General features: G+C 35.8%; 1 protein-coding gene across 5 annotated transcripts in view; it reads right to left on the bottom strand.

Annotated features, from left to right (window-relative positions):
- The window catches only part of PRKD1 (protein kinase D1), a 123,368-nt gene that overhangs the window by 26,675 nt on the left and 78,409 nt on the right, over positions 1–18,284 (bottom strand). For 3 of the 5 annotated variants that reach the window (XM_017820493.1, XM_017820491.1, XM_017820494.1), the window contains 5 exons: positions 16,414–16,545; positions 15,544–15,704; positions 12,746–12,769; positions 2,349–2,559; positions 635–712 (listed from right to left, as the gene is read on the bottom strand). In XM_017820493.1, coding sequence (XP_017675982.1) covers positions 635–712; positions 2,349–2,559; positions 12,746–12,769; positions 15,544–15,704; positions 16,414–16,545 — 606 coding nt within the window. Of the gene's footprint in view, positions 1–634; positions 713–2,348; positions 2,560–12,745; positions 12,770–15,543; positions 15,705–16,413; positions 16,546–18,086; positions 18,092–18,284 lie in introns of those variants that run through there. The other 2 variants (XM_017820495.1, XM_017820492.1) reach the window with 2 other exon arrangements.

The following is an 18,284-nucleotide window of genomic DNA, read 5'->3' as shown; positions in this document are numbered from 1 at the left end:
ATCACTTGCCTCATAAGGTAATACCTTATTAATCTCAGAAGCAGTTTAGGCTGACAACTTAACACAGTAATATGCATTAGAAACTGAACACTTCACCACACTTCTCCTTCCCTTATCACATAGAAAAGTGACATTTTCAAGGCAATCAACAACTCATCTACAACCACCCTTTTTTTTCTCCAGTACCGTCTGTCGAGCCTACCCATACACCCCTATACTTAACACCAAACCAACAGCACATGCATGGGAAAATCAGCAGATAGTCAAGCCTTTATTTCTGGCAACAGATATGATTAGTTTTATGCCAACAGTGAGAGGTGGAATTTTTTCCTGGAGGGCATTCCCAGTTCTTCTAGGTATGCTTTTCCTTCTCAGGAAGATTATCCTTAACCACTTTTTTCCCCCCTCCTTAGATTAAAAGACAATTTTGTGCTTCTATCTGACAGGTAAATGCCAACTTCTCCCATGTGTGGCTTTTGGCTTTCCTCTGGCATTCTGCATTGAACAGGCTATCTGCATTCAACCCAGTTTTTTGCTGCTGACATCGCCTCTGTGGCAGGTCACAGTTTTACATTTCTCTTTTATTTAGCTGATGGTTTAAACAATGACAGGAACAACTGTTAAGACAACTTACCCCCATTAATGGCAACTTCCCCCAGGCAGTTATTTGGCACTTTAGGAGCACAGCGTTTGTGACAGTTGAACCTGCAGTCTGTTAAGTAAACAATGGACACAGTAAGATTATTTTTCTGTGACACGATTATATTTTTTCCTGCTATCCAGCCTGGAGATGGCAAGCCCTATAATGTCATTAATACAAGTTACATCTCCAGAGAGAGTGCAGTAGCCTGGCTGCACACTGCCTGTCAGTGGAATGGACAGGATGAAGATTCTAGAAACATGTTTCCCTCGGGGGGAAAAAAAAGCATTTCCAAGGATAGCTGGGTGGAGGCACTACTGCAGCCAAAGCATGTGCTCAACACATCTAGGGAAGTGATGGGGAGACCCAAGTGCTTGGCTACAAAGCCAGAGCTGCTTTTCCAGTGAAAGAAGCAGATTGGGCAGTAGTGTATCTGCTGCAGCTTATGAGACTGACTACATATCAAACACTGGTGACTGAAAATTGAAACAGGAGAACCCCAGCCAACAATTTTAAGTGAGAAAATATTTGTTCTTTACATCTCAAAGAAACTTCTAGACAGCTTGCACCTGAGGGTTCCTTCAATCCCTTCCCTGTTTTCCAGATATTTTTATTTCACTCTTCTTCTTACGTATGTGTAAGTAGCACTTCATTAGATGTCGTGTTAACTGTTTTCTTTTGGCTTATGAACACATTTAAACTTAAACTAAGAGCTGTAACTTACTAACACACCTGGAAAAGACTCAGGAAGGAAAAAATAGGTTGTCTATATACTTGTAATTATTTAAGACTGATCCAAAAAACAACCAAGGTACAGTAGTGCCAAACTACAATTATTTTTTTTTTAAATCAAGTTAATATTTGCTTAGGTCACCAGGATTCAAAATTAATTAAAACAGGTGATGCCCTTATAGAGATTTTGCTTTAGTTAAACTGAATCAGAATCACACCTTAAATTAAATGAATGCAACTTTGAATTTCTGCAGGGTTCAAAGAAGCAACACTAAGTATACTGATTAATTTTATGATAATTATTATTTATTTTATTGAAAGAAAGGCAATTTTAAGGATCTAATAGCCAACATTATCTAACACCATAGCATGAACAATACTTTGTATTTACAGGCACTCTAGCTGGCTAAGGTGAGCCAGCAATCTAGGCTACAATCCAAAGGGTCTGACTCAGTTCAGCACCTACTAAGGTACAACAGCATGGAGACCTCAGAGCACATTAGTCACACTGAAAAAAATGTGAGTTTAAATTCTCATATAGCCAATCTTATTTTATTTCCATTACAACTTCCCCAAAACCTTGGACTGCTGAGACTCTAGCATATGCTTCAATTCACACATAAGACTTTTTAGATTGAAAACAATGAACATAAGAACATAGTCCTTTGTGTTAACTACTAAGCTGTTAGCACAGGCTCACCTAGAGGCAAATACAAGATAATCTACACCTGAATGAAAAATGTAAGCTACTGCAGATACACCAAAGGGTAAGAATGAACAACCATGCAGCCAGCTCCTGCAGAATACCAACAACTGTAATTTTGACTCCAGCTTAACCCAATGTAATTGTACATGTGCCTACACCTAGACACTTTAGTGAGGAAATCATGAATAAGCCTACATAGTAACTACTCAAACACTAATTTAGTAATTTCATTATGATTAGCTTTTATGTTCCTAAAGGACATTTACTTACCTTTGCACTGCAAACCCTGTCTAAAAAGCCCTTTGAGAAGCTTCTTGCAGTACTGGCAAACCGTTGGACGTGTGTAAGAGTGGATGACAAAAGTGTGAGGCACTTTAACCTTAGACAGTAAAATCTTGTCTAGCTGAATAGGTCGTCCAATGTAAGACTGTGAATTTGACCTCTTCTCTCGCCCAGTGAATGATTCTGATGGTGTCTTTTGCTGTGAAATACATAAAAATAATTGTATTCATTTCTAAAAGAATATCATATTCATATAGTCAGTCACTTCAGGAACGCTAAGTCTTATGTAGTAAGAAGTCATGTCAGTGCCTTTAAGCACTAATACAACATGCATCACACCCCTCTCAGACTCCTTCTGAAAAATTTGAATGGTACTGAACAACAGCTTTGCCAACTACTATCATTTGTTTCACATTGTGACTGAAACAGGTTTTTATTCAAAGAATAAATGTTTTTTAATCAAAATGAAAATACTCAACAAAAATTTCTCAGAAAAGCATTTTGTATTCTGATAAAAACACAAGCCATTTTTACCTGTGTTGTTTTCTGTTTTACATCAAATGCAACTTTGAAAGGCTGTATTTTTTGTATAAACATTAAGAAAATTATTACCTTATTCTATGTGTATGCAGGTTTTTTATAGAAAAAAAGATTAATATTTTCTATCCCCTTTATTTATAATATTTGCTATCACTAACCTTGCCACATTTAGATAATGCACAATTGATCACAATAGGTATTTAAATGCATATATATATAAATATGTATGAAGTGAGACACTCAGTAAGGTATGGAATCCAAAGAATTATTCCTGGAAGAAAAGAGTTACCTTATTTTCTCTACTAAGTTCATTTAGATGTACAAATGGTAATTACCCCAGAAAACAACTCATCCAGAAAACTGCTTTCTCCTAATACTTGCCCTTGAGAAACAACCAAACTACACCAACAATTAACATGAAAAGGAGGAAAAAAGTGACACGATGCAACTTGATCATTTAAAACTTGACATCGTCTGACCATCATCTGCAAATAATCTGATAACTGAAGGCTAGAAAACAAGTCATTCACGATGAGCCTGCACTGTTCAAAAACTATAGCAGCTGAAACTTAAGACAAACCTAACATGAAAAACTGTTTAGTTTCAAACAAATAATGTTACAACTGAGAAGGTTGATTGGTTACTATTCTCTGGTCAACCAAATATAGAAATACATTTTTGTATGCTTCTGAGAATCGTGGAGTAAAGATGAATTTACAAGTCATTTTGATGACAGAAGAATCTAAGGAGTTCCAGCCTTTGCCTTCACAGTGTATGTGCCACGGGGAAAAAAAAAAATCAGATAGATTTCTTGCTGTGAAGATAAATTCTTTTGCTTATACTGTAGAACTGTCTCTCCAAAGAAGCATATAGATGCATTGTAAAAATGCAATCCTTTCAAATCAAGGAAAAATATGTAAAATACATTATATGAGCCAGGTACATATGGTCACCAAAAAGAAATTAGATTGAAACAACTATAAGAAAGCATCTGCCTTTTCTTTATCACAAATAATAGTGGAAAAAGTATGAGTACATACTCTGATATTATGTGTTTACTTCCTGAAGTTCAGATCTTCGCTCTCCAAAGCACTTATGCATATAAAAAAACATAAACAACAAACTAGTCTCAATTTAAGATTAAATTTATTCAATATTTGTTAGCTAGCAATAAAGTTCGCCTAATATTTCCACCACAGATTGTATTAAGTCTTATGAAATCAATATGAACAGGACTGTAAAAGGAAGGACAAAAGACCATCAGGACAGAAGAATTAGCCACATATATACTGCACAAACTGCACTGCTCAACTACTGTAAGTCACCTGGAAATTATACCCCTTAGTATTTGTGGACACGGCAAAACTCACAAGTGGAGCGAGAAATAGCAATGTGGTCCTCTCAGTCTTATGCCTGTGTAGAACAGGAACAGCTTTGGCCAGACTGATAACTACATCATAGTCTTAGTTCAGTGGCTTACAATCTACAGTCTCAACCTTACCCTATGGTCAGATACCTTGTCTGTCTGCTCTTCAGTGCTCACAACAAGAAGTTTTACATGTGGCATACTACATTTTAATGAAAGTATTTTCCTTTTGAATAAAACAATTCTTTAATGGTTTGCCTTAATTCTAATCACTACCTGCAAGGCATTAGTCACAGTTCGCTATCTTCCTCTTGAATGTGGACATTGGTGGACTTTCAAATGTAATGACACTGGTCTCTTAAAATGTATTTTAACTGAAAAAGAGTAAGTATTTCTAAGGGAAAGAGTTCAATTGCTAGCTTTCGTTATGTCACTGTAACAAAATAATATTTCAGTTTAGCATTCTTGACAATCTTACTTTTGTCTGCAGTACAAGTGATCCAAGTATCTCCTAATGCTATGATATCTCTTAGAATCCTAACATATAATCTAAATTAAATCTATTTTCTATGATTAATCTTTGCCTTCATTTTCCAAATTATTGCTAAATCAAAAATTATTTTGGCAACTTAATACAGCTAAAAGCAAAGTCCAAAATACTTAATATCTAGGTGACTTTGTGCTTAAAGAATTTTAGAAGGTTGGTTTGGCCCAATTTTCCTCACCAAATGCCTTGCAGGTTTTAGTAACTTGCTAGGGTTGCTGAAATATACTAAGACTAATCTTGGGCAGTTATATGGTTAACAGAGGGAGATAGTCTTCACTACAGCTTTGGTTCTGACCTAGATGTCTGATCAAATCTCAGATGTGGTACAGTATAAGTGTGAGACAAATTTGCTATGCTTTTTGCTTTTTGAGTTCGATGGCAAGTTTTTCGGTTTTAATGTGCTAGTATATGCTTCTGCGAAAACGTCAGGTTGGACAAAAAGTGAATTCTAGATGCTCTACATGGAGTTGACCCTTTCTGAGATAACTCTGAAACAGTAATTCATCATACCACCAACCCTGATCAAATATTGAATTACCATTGTTAAAGCTTTTGTCCTGTTAATATTTTTTTTTTAATTTATATTGGTCAATACACAGTTTTAATTTCTGAAATATTTACTTCAAGTCTCATTTCACATGGCTGCTGAGTCATGCTAGAGAACAGGCAATTAACTAAGTTTTGGCTAGTAATTTATAAGTGTTCTTTAGAGCTCAAGCAGTAATGGATAATAAACAAAACATAAAACACTAGAAGACCTACTGTAGGATGTCAGTCTTTAAGACTGGTTCCCACTAACATTTTAACACGACTTTAATATTCAAACTGCTGCTTATATTTATGTTAACAATAACAAGCTCAATAACAAATAAACAAAACAATTTCACCACCTTCACTGGTAGGCCTAAACTCATTCCAATAAATTCTTTATAGGCAGTATCTGTTGGCTTTTTCTATTTCCAGTCCAATTTACAGAAAAAAGTATTTCAGTTTTTCTTTGACATTCTGCAAGTGCTGGGCTGCCACACACCAGCAGCATAGCACACCATGTAACACACCAGCAATTCTTAATTTACAGTGCCTTCAGGCCAAGAGGTAAAGCTAAATTTCACCTTCTTCCATGCTAGGAGAAACAGCATTCATGGATCTGGTCTCACTCCTGCATGCCCAGGCCTGATAAAACTGACTCCACTCCCTACCCCTTCCAGCCAGAGACAATGTGCCCCTCTGCTCCTGCTCAGAGGTAGCAGAGAAAGGAAGGCTGGTGACAGAGAATTCATGGTGGCAGCAGTTTGAGCATCTTCCACATCCCTCTGACTACTGGCTGATTAGGAGGCATACCTCCTCCCCTTGTCAGATGAGCTTCTCCTCTCATATCCTCCAAAACTCCTGTCAATATCCCTCAACTCTAACTTCCATCACTCCCAGCATCAGACAGATGCCACAATTTAAAGTTCCTGAAGGCAAAGAAAATCAGGAACTATCTTATTTTCACTGCAAAAGCAAGAATCTCTTCCAAAAAGCACCTTCCTCTTCAGCTGGTGTGCCTGGTTTGTTAGAAAGATGAGTTTTTCCTGGTAGTCAGCCAGACTACTGACTCAGCAAGTCTGGAAAGTTCCCAGGAAATGATTGCTTAACCAGATTACACCATGGAAACTAACAGCCTGCATGGCTCCAAATACTAAATAGTCCTTTAGAACAATCATCCCAGCAAGGTAATCTATACTTTAGCAGCTCAGAGTATGATTTTCCAAGTGACAACAAACAGCAAGAAACATGTGCAGATACTTAACTGTCCAATCAAGCCAAGGACACTGATCATATCCAGATACTTCAATTAAATTATGCGAGAATATCTAATAGAATCCAGTTTGCTGACACTTATTTTGAAAAAAAAAAGTTTTGTTTTTTTAATTGCAAGAAGGAAGAGGTGCCGAGCTTTTTCCACACATAGGGCATTCCTCATGACTCTTATTTAGCTGATGCCTTGCCCCTCCTTCTTGTTCAATGTCTTTGAATTTTTTGAATATACTGAAGCTACCCATGTGAGTTCTGTGAGCTTTGTTGAAAGCTATTAGAGGACACAACAATTTGACCACATTAGCCAGAAGCATAAAATCATTGTACAGAACCCTGTCATGGCAGGAAGAAGACAGTCTCCTAAGGGTAAAAATAGCTGAGCAGACCTTTTCTACCTTGTCCAAATTCATTGCAAAACACAATTAAGAAACTGAAATAAATACCGACTCCCCTCAAATGAATTCAGCTGTTCTTATTACCTGGATGAGTCTGACTGTCTTCTAGTATCACATCTGTTCCTCCCAGGCACAGAAATCAAAGAAACTTAATGCAGATGCTGAACAGACTAGTGGGAAGCAATAAAAGCTGACTGCTTGGACACAGAGTTGGCCTCTTGGGAACAAAGACAAGGACCAACTCTGCAATTCATCTGCATGGGTTAGTCTAAAACATAAAAGAGACTGCTGTTTGCCTGACTTATTTTAAAAGATATTGACAGTCCCACTAAAAATGTCCCAGGGATTCTGACAAAACTTTACCAAAAAGCTTCATGTTCTACAAGAGTAGGAAAGCAACTACTTCCATTTTGACAATCACGCTTGCAGAAACACATTTAAGTCAGTAACCTTCACTCAGAATAGAACAGGCTACACAACCTATACTCTCCTAAATATATCATTTTTCAAAACTATTCACAAAGAAGTGCTAACCTTTTACAGGCTCAGTATCTAAAAACTATTGCAACATTATTCCTGCGTTTTACATTGAGATATTCAATCAGAAAGAACACAGGTATTCCTACAACTTTAAAATATTTGCCTTAACAAAAGAACAAGTTATCATCAGCTAGGGTTTTTTATTTACTTGAATGACTGAGAAAAGTGACATATATTTAAAAAAAACCAAACAAACAGCAATAACTGTTTGCATGAAGTTTCATTTTCAGTGTTGAAGCAGACTTGTTGAAACATGCATTTCCTTCCTATATTAAAGGCAGAGGATAAAGCCTTAATATGTTCATACACAATTTCTTCACAGGAAACTACTGGCAAATGAGGTGCTAGATATCTATGTTACCACAGGAACTCTATGTTTTTAATGCAATGCAAATGTTGACTTTCTTTGGCAAATTAAACTATGTGACTGTAATTAAGTGAATTCAAGGAAACAAATCTTCAGTTAAATATACTGAAATACCACACTTAGACTGCAATCAACTGTGTTGTCTTTAGAGGCTTCTTGCACTCTTCTCTTTAAGTCAAGTGTATGATTTAATCCGACAAGCACCACAGTTAGATAGCTATGGTCTGAAAAACATTTCACTTTCACACATGTAAACACATGAAAGAACTGCCTTCAGTAGAAGCTGTTAATATTAAACTATCCACAGATGGAAATTATTATGTACGCTGCACTTCCACTCAGACATCAATACCAGCAGACAGTGGTTTGAATGCTCTGTCTGTAACCTGCCTTATTTTGGAAAGTAGCAAGAGAAGATTACTCGGTTGCAGCAGTCACTGTGTGACTATGCTGACTTGCCAGAATCAGGGAACTCCCAAAACAAAAGCCCTTTCTCGACAAAGGATTTGCTAGTACCAGCAGGCATAGTAGGACTCACATAGCACAAAGCTTTTTTCCAGCATCTTAGAGACACAATTTTTTTCAAAACTGTAAGGTTTAGTTTGATCTTCTATCATGTACTTCATAATTTTAAGTATATTGTACATATATATATTACATATATGTATATATGTAATTATAAAATTATTTTCATGCAAGTATCTTGCACTATCAGAATGCCCACAGCAGAAGCCAGACTCAGCAGCTTGATTGTGCCTATTTGCTACAAGCTAATAAGAAAGGGAAAAAATTATACACATGATGATACAGAGGTATACCTTTGTACCACAGCCAAATGAGACAATACAATGATTCAATACAACACCCTTCAGGCAATCTTTGCACAATTCTGATTCATCCTATCATATGCAAATATTGCCTTTTTCCTCCTCCTCCATCCTCTTTCCCCCCCCCCTTCCCCCCGCCCCGATGTCTGTATAAATGCATCCCAGCTGACACTGTTTAAATACCATCCTTACCAATTTAGGGATAATCAGCAGGTCTTTGGGCTTAGCTACAGACAGTGGTTTGGAAAGTTCTGGCGTTGGACAGAGGAGGTCTAGACAAATCTGCTTGGAGAGGCTTGTCTAAAAAGTAAGTCTGGGGGCAGTAAGTCTGGGGGCAGTTGTGTCCTCCAATAGCTGTTTCCAATCCAGAAAAACAAGATTATATATTAGAAAAGAAAACACCACTGAACATGTCCAGGTGATAATAATGGAGATAAAAAACCTGCATTGATTGCCACTATTCCTCAAAACACAAATAGTGTGATCTTGTACCAATTTAGTGATCTTGAACCAATTCGCAAGACCCGGAACAAACATGAACGATGCCTCAGAGATACTATAGGGAAGTAAAATGTGTGCTGCAGTGTTTGCCCGTTTTTGGTACTTTCAGTATGTGCAAACCCTTTCACTAGCACAGAGAAATTACAAGAACTTAGCTCTGAGTGTATGTTTCCTTAGATGTACTACACACTCCTAAAGAATTCCTATTGTTATAGTCTCAGAGTATCTACAAGTCTCCAGTTTAAGCCGTCGTGACTTAGATGAAGGAACATAAACTGACAACTATTATTACTGTATGTCTTTCCCAAAAACAAAATAGGTGATTTAAGAACAAGTGGCAACTACCTGAGGACAAAAATCCTCTCCTCTTCTAAGCTGAAGAGTGAAATACCCATAAAAACTCTCAATGGGATCACTAACAAGTAGTATTCAAAAACATCAGTAGACACAGCACATATGAAATTGCAGAATATGTACATCTTAAGTGGTTTACCAATCTTCCTAGATATTTAAAAAATATGAGGTGCATGATTGATGCAATTTTTAATGCTTTTCTAAATATACATCTTGTAACTTGAAATTATTGGCTTGATCATGTTTTATATCTTATCTAGTTGTACTGAACCTCTGAAACAATAATACTGGTGCAAATTAGATCAGAAAAGTGCCAATGTAGTTTGAATTAGTCACAAGAAATTCAGTCCTACAGCATTTAGTGCATGGCAGATAGTACCAGGACTACTGTTATTTTATGGCAAAGCCTAAAGTAAGCCATTCCAAATTTACTTTCTGTATCCTGAAGTCATTTAATTCAGGGTTCAGTTGAACTCTGAATATCATAGACATGCAATGCTTCAGGAAAAAAGGGAACTACATTTTAAATATGTTTTGTTGATCTGGTTTTGATTTTCAGTAAGTTTCAATATTTTAAACAATTGTAGAAAAGCGAGAAAACTAAAAAAAAAAAAGCATAAAATACTTTGGAATTAATTTAAATTCCTATTTCAATATTTAACTTTCAGTGTCCGATTCACTGAGTTCCTGATTCTCAGTTCTGTTCAGTGCATGACCCAAGATTCACCTGGTGGATCTGGCACTAAATCTACGTGAACATTACGTAGGATTGGTTTACTCACAGCCTCTATTTTACCTTCTATTATTTTTAAATGAAATCTAGATTTTGGAGCAAATTCCAGGAGCACTACCCAAAACAGCATATGGGTTTTTATTAAATATACGAATACGCTGAAAACAAGTTCTCATTAAGGCAGAGAGGACTGTACAGTGTACATCACTGGAGCATGGGAGAATAACTTGAGGGTGACAGAATAAAACATAACTATGAGTGGTATTAATTCATAGTTAACTCGAGTGCCTTCAAGAAAAAATATAATTTTGCCTCTGAGGATCTTTGGTCTAATGAACTCTACTTTTGCCATCAGAAAAGGACTTTAACTATTTACAAGTGGTTTGAGGCATGAAGATGCTCTCAGCTGCAGTACCCCAGCACTTCTTTAACCCTTCCCTCAAGGGCCCTTTTTTTCCAGTTCAGTGATTTGGGGAGGCATACAAGGCTCTACAGGGACCGGCACTGGGAAAAGGAGACACTGTCTTCTGTAGGAGAGTGGGAAGAAAAGGCTTCTTAGAGTGGGTAGTTCTGAGTCACTGGAAACGACTCCTTATTTCAGTGGGGTAAGAGAAAAGGGCATCTGCATTAAGTGCTGGGTGCAAGGGAAGAAAGAGAAAATAGCCACCTACAACTCAAGACAATTCCCTCCTAGAGTCTACTGTGCTAGTTCTGCAGAATGACTCTTCTCTATGTAGCTAAAAAGCCTCAAGCCAGCTCTGCTTATAACCAATCTACAGAGGCAAGAAACCTGGTGCTTTGTATTGTCAGTGATACATAAATACTCTTTTTAACTAAAACTATTTACATTTTTAATTATTTAGCAAATAATAATTATAATTCTTGATTCTTCATCAAAAAGCAAAGATAATACATAACATTCCACTTACCTAAGCCCCATTCCTATTTTAAATGCAAAGCTCAGCTAGACTTTTTCTGAGAAATCACTTCTGATGTGTCCATAAAATGACCTTAATATATCAACATTCATTGCTTTTAAAAGAACGAAAAAACCTTACCAAAATAATGGAAACATATAGTTAAAAAAAATAGAAATAAAATTCTATTGTGTTACAAAAATGTATTTTGAAGTAAAAACATAGATGGTTAACATATTTTCTTTTGACAAAAGAAACACAATTTTGTTTTTCCTCCAAATACCTTTTTTGCTTTTTTTTTCATTACTGCCTTTAGTTGCTGCTAATTTAGGGTAATCCACCATCAGAGAGATTGGTAGATTCATCACTTTTCAGACAGCACATACTCAGAATAAAATTATCATAGATATTACAAAACCCCTGTTTTATATCTACCTGTTTGTATTGTTTACGGGTATCCTGTGGAACTGGAATTCTGGGGCATACTACAATAACAATGTATGTGTTTTAGGAAGACACAAAAACCTCATCCCTGGAAGTTTTCAATGGGGCTTTGAGCAACTGGTCTATTGAAAGGTGGTCCTGATCATGGTAGGTGAGTTGGAACAACACAATCTTTAAGGTCCCTTCCAACCCAAACCATTCTATGATTCTATGAAATAAAGTTATTTCTTTCAAAGAGATAGATGTTTGGCCATGAAAAACTTCACTTCAGCATAACAAAGTATTCCTCAGTTTAGCTATGTAGTATTTCCAAAATGGAAAACATTTGCAAAGCCTGTTCTTTTCCAGCTGCACTTCAAATACATGCTGCAAGGGAAAGATGCCAACATTTCTTAGTTTCAAAAACTTGAAACATTAAAGACAAATCAAACTGCTTTAGAAAATCCATACTGAAAATCAAAGAGAACAACCTTTGACATGAAGTATCCACTAAAAAAAAATAGCATTGTTTTCTCATTTAGACTTGATACTCTTTTTGTATAGAGCTGTAACTTATTTGTAGACTGTTCATGTTTATTTCCACAGAAATACAGAATGCCAGACTGTTTGGGGTTTTTTAAATGCAACTGTAGCCTGAAAAAAAGAGCTACCGCAATAGTAGTATGGTATTAGAAGTTTAGTACTGGTGAGCACTTGAAGATCAGGTTTGTTCAGCTTAAAAATAAAATCTTTATTTTCTACATTACTGCAGCAAATTCCCAAGTCAAGTTCAAAAGTCATGTTCAAATTTTCTTCCCATGTGTTACTACCAGTATAAAATAGGGCTTCAACCTAACCAATGACCTCCGTCATGCCTAAGAAGTGAAGAAGTCACTTCTGTTTTGAAATATTTTAATGTTGTTAATTTTAATGTTTAGTAGAAGGATTATGATCCTCACTTTGGAATCTGAACTTTACTATTCTGATTTAATTCCTGCATTTTTCCACATTCATACTGATAATCCTAAAAGAGAATGTTGCTGATAGTATGATAGGGAGTAAATTCAGTACATACCTCATAGCCAGGGCTGACAGGAGACTGAGACAGGAAGTTCAAAAGAAGAAAAAACAGAACAAAGAAATAAGAGGGAGAAAAAGACAGAAAACAACGTTACTTTAGAAGGAAGCGTGAATGTGGGATCATATTATACTCTCATTCTTTGTTATAGAATAGAATGCAGAAGAATTGCATTTGAGCTATGACATGTAAAATTCTGGGTTGCATTGTATCCTCCTAGTTCTACTTCATTTTTAGCATTTCTGTTGATGAGTTTCACACTACTAAGTTAAGAATCAGAAATAGATATTGTCCAAATTTCAGATTTTTAAAGCTGTACTCAAATACAGTCCCCATTCAACTTTCAGCTCCAATGAAATACTTTATTGGCTAATGAAAACACTTATATCCAAACTGAAACTGTTTCTGTGTGTGATGGTTCCCTATGCAGGGCTAATTAAAGTACAAGTATGTTTTGCATGATTCCACATTATCCTGTCTCAAAGATTTTTCAAATGACACAATTTCATATGATATGGCATAACTTATTCACTTTATGTGTCATTTTTCCAGAGGGCAGACTTACATGCTTAATTCAACATTGTGACCTAAAGTTGGTTCCTTTTAGGTGCACACGACATCAACAACCAAAAAAAAACTCCTGAGTTTAATAATTACATCTATCAAAGATCTTCAGGAATTTCTTCTCTCTCCATTACTATGATTCCACATGGTAATTAGGGGTGAAAATACATTTATTTTAGTCCTATTTAAAGAATTTACAGATATCTCATTGAATTCAATGCTCCTAAACAGAGCTTGAATTTTGTTAGCAGCGATTCAAATGACAAATCAATATTAATAAAGAATGATACAATTTTGCGAACGAGGACGATGTTTTTTCAGTATATTCACACAGACTGTAAAAAAATGAAACAAATTCCAAAGTGCAGGCTTTGATTGGTACCACTGTACAAACTGTCATAAAACTTATCTCAGAATTACTGCAGAAGAATGGAGTCCAAAGGACAGATCTGATACAGGAGAACTGACAAAGCTTATGTACATATAAAAAGAGCGGAAGGGGGGGAGGGAATTGAAATACATTCAATGCAAAAAAACCAAAAGAGAACCCATATGTGAGAGCATTTCTGAAAATCTGGTAAATGATACCATGATTTCATTAAATAAAAGTGAAATCAGAAAGCTATTTGATTTCTCTAGGCTAATGCCCATCCCTTTACCTACTCTAAATATATTTGCTTTGTGCATGCACACGTGTGCACATGTGTGATGTTCAGAATCATTAAAAGAGGTACACCAATGATTACAAGTCCTTAGAGAAGTATAGCCTGCAGTATAGATGAAACTTAATGTATATCTTCACTGGCAACTTAATGTTTGAAACCATTTTGCAATACATAGCTTTGCCAAACAAGTATTTCATATAAGAATGTATCAGCAAACAACACAGCCATATAATTAAACATGTTTGCAAATTGAAAATTTTTTGCTACGTTGTAACTGTACAGTGCAGTGAACATTCATAGACCGTATAGGAATACAATTTTTTAAGCAAAATTTCAGAAAAAAAAATCAGATTTAAGCCCAGCCTACATAAAAATTTTCTGTCTTGGCCTAAGCAATTTCCGAAACAACCTGCTGAGAACTGTGATTAATCTGTAAACATTTGTTGCTGTAGTTTGCAGAACTTAAGCACCTTACTCATTTATGCAGTTTTTAAATTAAAAATACAGATTCATAATGTTAACCTTAATTTCCAAGTAGCTTTAGACTAATGATAATCAGTAGCATAAGTACATAATTATGGTTCGTAGATGGTACTGCATCTAACACCAGGTCTACATAATTTGCAATAGTGTCCTTTTAGTATGTCAAGTTTAATAAGTTTATTATTCTAATTGAGAGGAAAACATGATAATTGTTGTGTGTACTTATAAATCCTTTCCTCTCTTTTAAACCTTAAGGTTTTCAAAACTTTCACTCAGAAGTGTATTCATTTACACATTCTGTAAAATCTTAACTATTCAAGTATATTATGACCATCGGTGTTACAAAGAACAAACATGACGAAGATAAAAAATACATATCATTGTCATTTACTCCAGTCAACATTTTGTTGCCAGATTAGTTGATTTCATAACAGAAAACTAATAAATTAATGCATATATAAGTATACCATATACTTACATGTGCCTGCATGTATACATCTACATATACATCTACACACACACACATGCCCCCCTACATACATCGACCACAAAGACCTGTCTAAGGATCTAAGGGAGATTTCTCCTACTTTCTTCTTCACACTCAGAAATATGCTAAATACAAAGGTTCCAACTAATTAACTATAGCCTTGGCTGTGACAGATACTCAGTTTGATACTGTGCTGTCTGAGTCACAGTGTTCTAATGAGGCAAATCTCTCCTATATAATAAACCAAGGGACATAATGGTCCAATACAGAAGAAATTCAACTTCTAGTTCCAGAGAAGACATTCTCCAAGATATAGCTACTCATGTTAGCACAGGCAGCAGTTTCAGACCTCAAAAATAACCTAATTCTTGACGAAGGAGGAGACTCTTGGGAGTATGAGAAGTGGCACATACCTTAAATCCACATACCTTAAGCTGGTGATCTCCCTTTTCTATCAAGATGCCTTTTCTCACTTTATAATCTACATACCACCCTCCTCTGTAGCCTATAACAGGCAAAACCAGATATTATAGCACTAAATATCATTTTTTCTTATCAGCTCCACCCATGGCCTCTACAGCTAGGGAATCCCATACCAGAAGGGCTTCATCCGGCACACTGGGTGAGGGTTCTGCAGAAACTGTACGAACAGTGCTGAGTCCTGTCAGGGAGACATTTGACAGGCGTCTTTTCCGTACACCACTGCAGTTGTTAGGGATTTTAAATGCACACCTCTTATGGTAGTTTAGACCACATCCTGAAAAGAGAAGTTTAAAACCATCTGATTATGGCTTATTACTGTAAAAAAGGCAAATAATTTTGGATTTTTTCAAAAACAAGCATTCAAGAATTCAAAAATACTACCCTTATTTTTGATTAAACTTTTTTCCTCTACTCTGCTCCTATATTCTAACAAATTTTTAGAGAGATAATGTTATCAGTTCCAAATAGTTACATCTACAACAGTATTTTTTCTTTGATTTTTCAAAATCTGTGGTCTCAAAAAGCAGGAAATTTCTTGATCAGCATTTGGGAGGTAAGGAAGTCTTTCACGGCAAATGGCATATCCTATTGGATACAGTTTATCAGAAGTCAAATAGCTGTGGCAAAATCAGAAAACATAACTATTACAACCTCCTATGGACTGACAGTAATTTCAGTTAAATAATCTGAATTAATGTGATACAGAACGAGACAAAGGCTGAGACTCATAAGGGAAGTAGAGCAAAAAAGAGACAGCCTTTTCTTAAAAATACATATAGACCATTTTTTTTGCACTTCAGGTTACAGGCCCATATCTAGGAGGCCTCAGAGCAGTCAAAAGGATCAGTTCTTTAATCAATTAATTACTTTGATAGGTCTTACTGTCTCTAACCAATTTAAAAGCAGCATCAGAGACAACACATAGAAATGGAATGGACAAGTCTCTTCTTGAGGCTGAAAAACTGCATCTTGCTGCAGCTTACCTTCGCATTTGAGTCCCTGGCGCACCAGCCCCCACAGCATCTCTCCACAATGGTCACAAAAGGCTGGCGCTCGATAGGAGTGAACAAATAAAGCATGGGGCCGGATTTGAAAGTCTTCAAATGTAGCAGAAGCTGCAACAGCAAGATCATTCAAAAATTAACAGAATTAGTAACATAACTAATATTCTTCATTTATTTAGTACTTCATGACAGAACAAAGCAAAACTCTTTTTGGTCACTGTGATGATGAACCCTGAATTTGGTATTGTTCACTGTATTATATTTTGAAGATAAAAAGATTGATGATATACCTTCATACTACAATGACCACTGGAAAAAGCATAAAGCTGCATTTGCAAACCTCCAGCAGTAACGTCTCTGAGAATATTTTTCCAATAAAAACAGGAGGATAATAGCATATCAAACATTTACCAAAATTTCCAGAGTTCAATTAAATGTCAGAAATTTTTCAAAATACTCTTTTACAGGCTTGACTCTCTACACCTGAAGATACATACATAAAATAGACCAAACACATCCAGTAAAGAAATACTGTAAGTTTTTTTTGACAAGTGAATGAAAATGTATCCAAAATAGGCCATTTCTGCTGATGATTTGGTCTATTTGATTCAGCATTCTATGTTGGTATCAGTGAACTGATCACTCAAGTAAAAAATTCATATTAGAGCTTAAAAAGAAAACATGTAATGATATACCCAATCATCAATAAAGAAAAAAACCTTGCAGAGCAGCCTGGAAGATGGTTGTGCATTTTCTGAAGCACCAAATCCCCTCAAAGTGACATGAGCTTGCAACTAGTGTAACAGCTGCAAAAGTTAGAGGAGCTAGATAAAGGCACTACTGGAAACTATTATAAACAACTACAATGTTTTAAGAACTATTTTTAATACAGAGACAAGCAGTACCACAATACTTTTAAAAATACATTTAAACGAAATTTTTTCTTTTTCTTATTGAATATGTTAAACATATATCAAATAGTCTACTGAAAAATAATATCTGTTAAATGTGGTTAAACATTAATCACACACACAAACATTCAATCTCATTCAGACTGCCATTTAAACAGGTTATTTAAGTGTGTGCTTACTGTTCACAGGTATCAGTATGAATGAACCAGGTATGTAGCCACTTAAAAGAAATATTCTGCCTTCCAACAGAAATACATTCCTGATTTGCAACAGAAAGGAAAAAGGAAAGAAGGAACCGATAAAAACACAACCATTTTTTTTAATGTTTCGTTCAAAGGAATTCCTGAAAGATCCAAATATCCTGGCTTGTTCCTTGTCTACTAATGAAAAGAGAACCAAAAATCTGCATACTGATCAAGAAGAGGTTTTTAACTAAGTAGAATAAAGTACCAAGAAAGACCTATGCCCTGCACTCAGTTCCTTCTCTGAAAAGAACTGCTACTCTTAGGAAAAACTTTTCCAGAACTGTCCACAGAAAAATATGCTTCTAGTCTCAACCAGTCTTGGGATCTATTAACATAGCTATATGGAATATGGAGAATCCAATGACTCCAGTAATATCAAACCTCCCCTTTCTTAAATTTTTATTATAACAATCCAAATCACCTAACAGTTTTTTAAATTCAGCATTTCACTTTCTTCCATATTTATTTCATAAAAAGCCATACTAAAAAAGCTTACTTAATTCTTAAAATTAGGACTTCATAAAACAGTCAAATATATTAGAACATCCTGAAACTAAATTAAATAGTTTTATATTTATTTTAAAATGTTAGGTCAGGTGTCGCGGTCCAAAGAGGGGACGGGACACGAGGAAGGATGCAAGCAGAGTTCTCTATTCAGGCATGCCCACTCTCTTTTTAACCGCTCGGGAGCAGA

Source organism: Lepidothrix coronata, unplaced genomic scaffold (genome assembly GCF_001604755.1).
Source record: "Lepidothrix coronata isolate B3197 unplaced genomic scaffold, Lepidothrix_coronata-1.0 Scaffold83, whole genome shotgun sequence".
Classification (NCBI taxonomy): Eukaryota; Metazoa; Chordata; class Aves; order Passeriformes; family Pipridae; genus Lepidothrix; species Lepidothrix coronata.
Note: the sequence above shows the minus strand (reverse complement) of the source record. Positions and strands in the feature narration are given on the sequence as shown.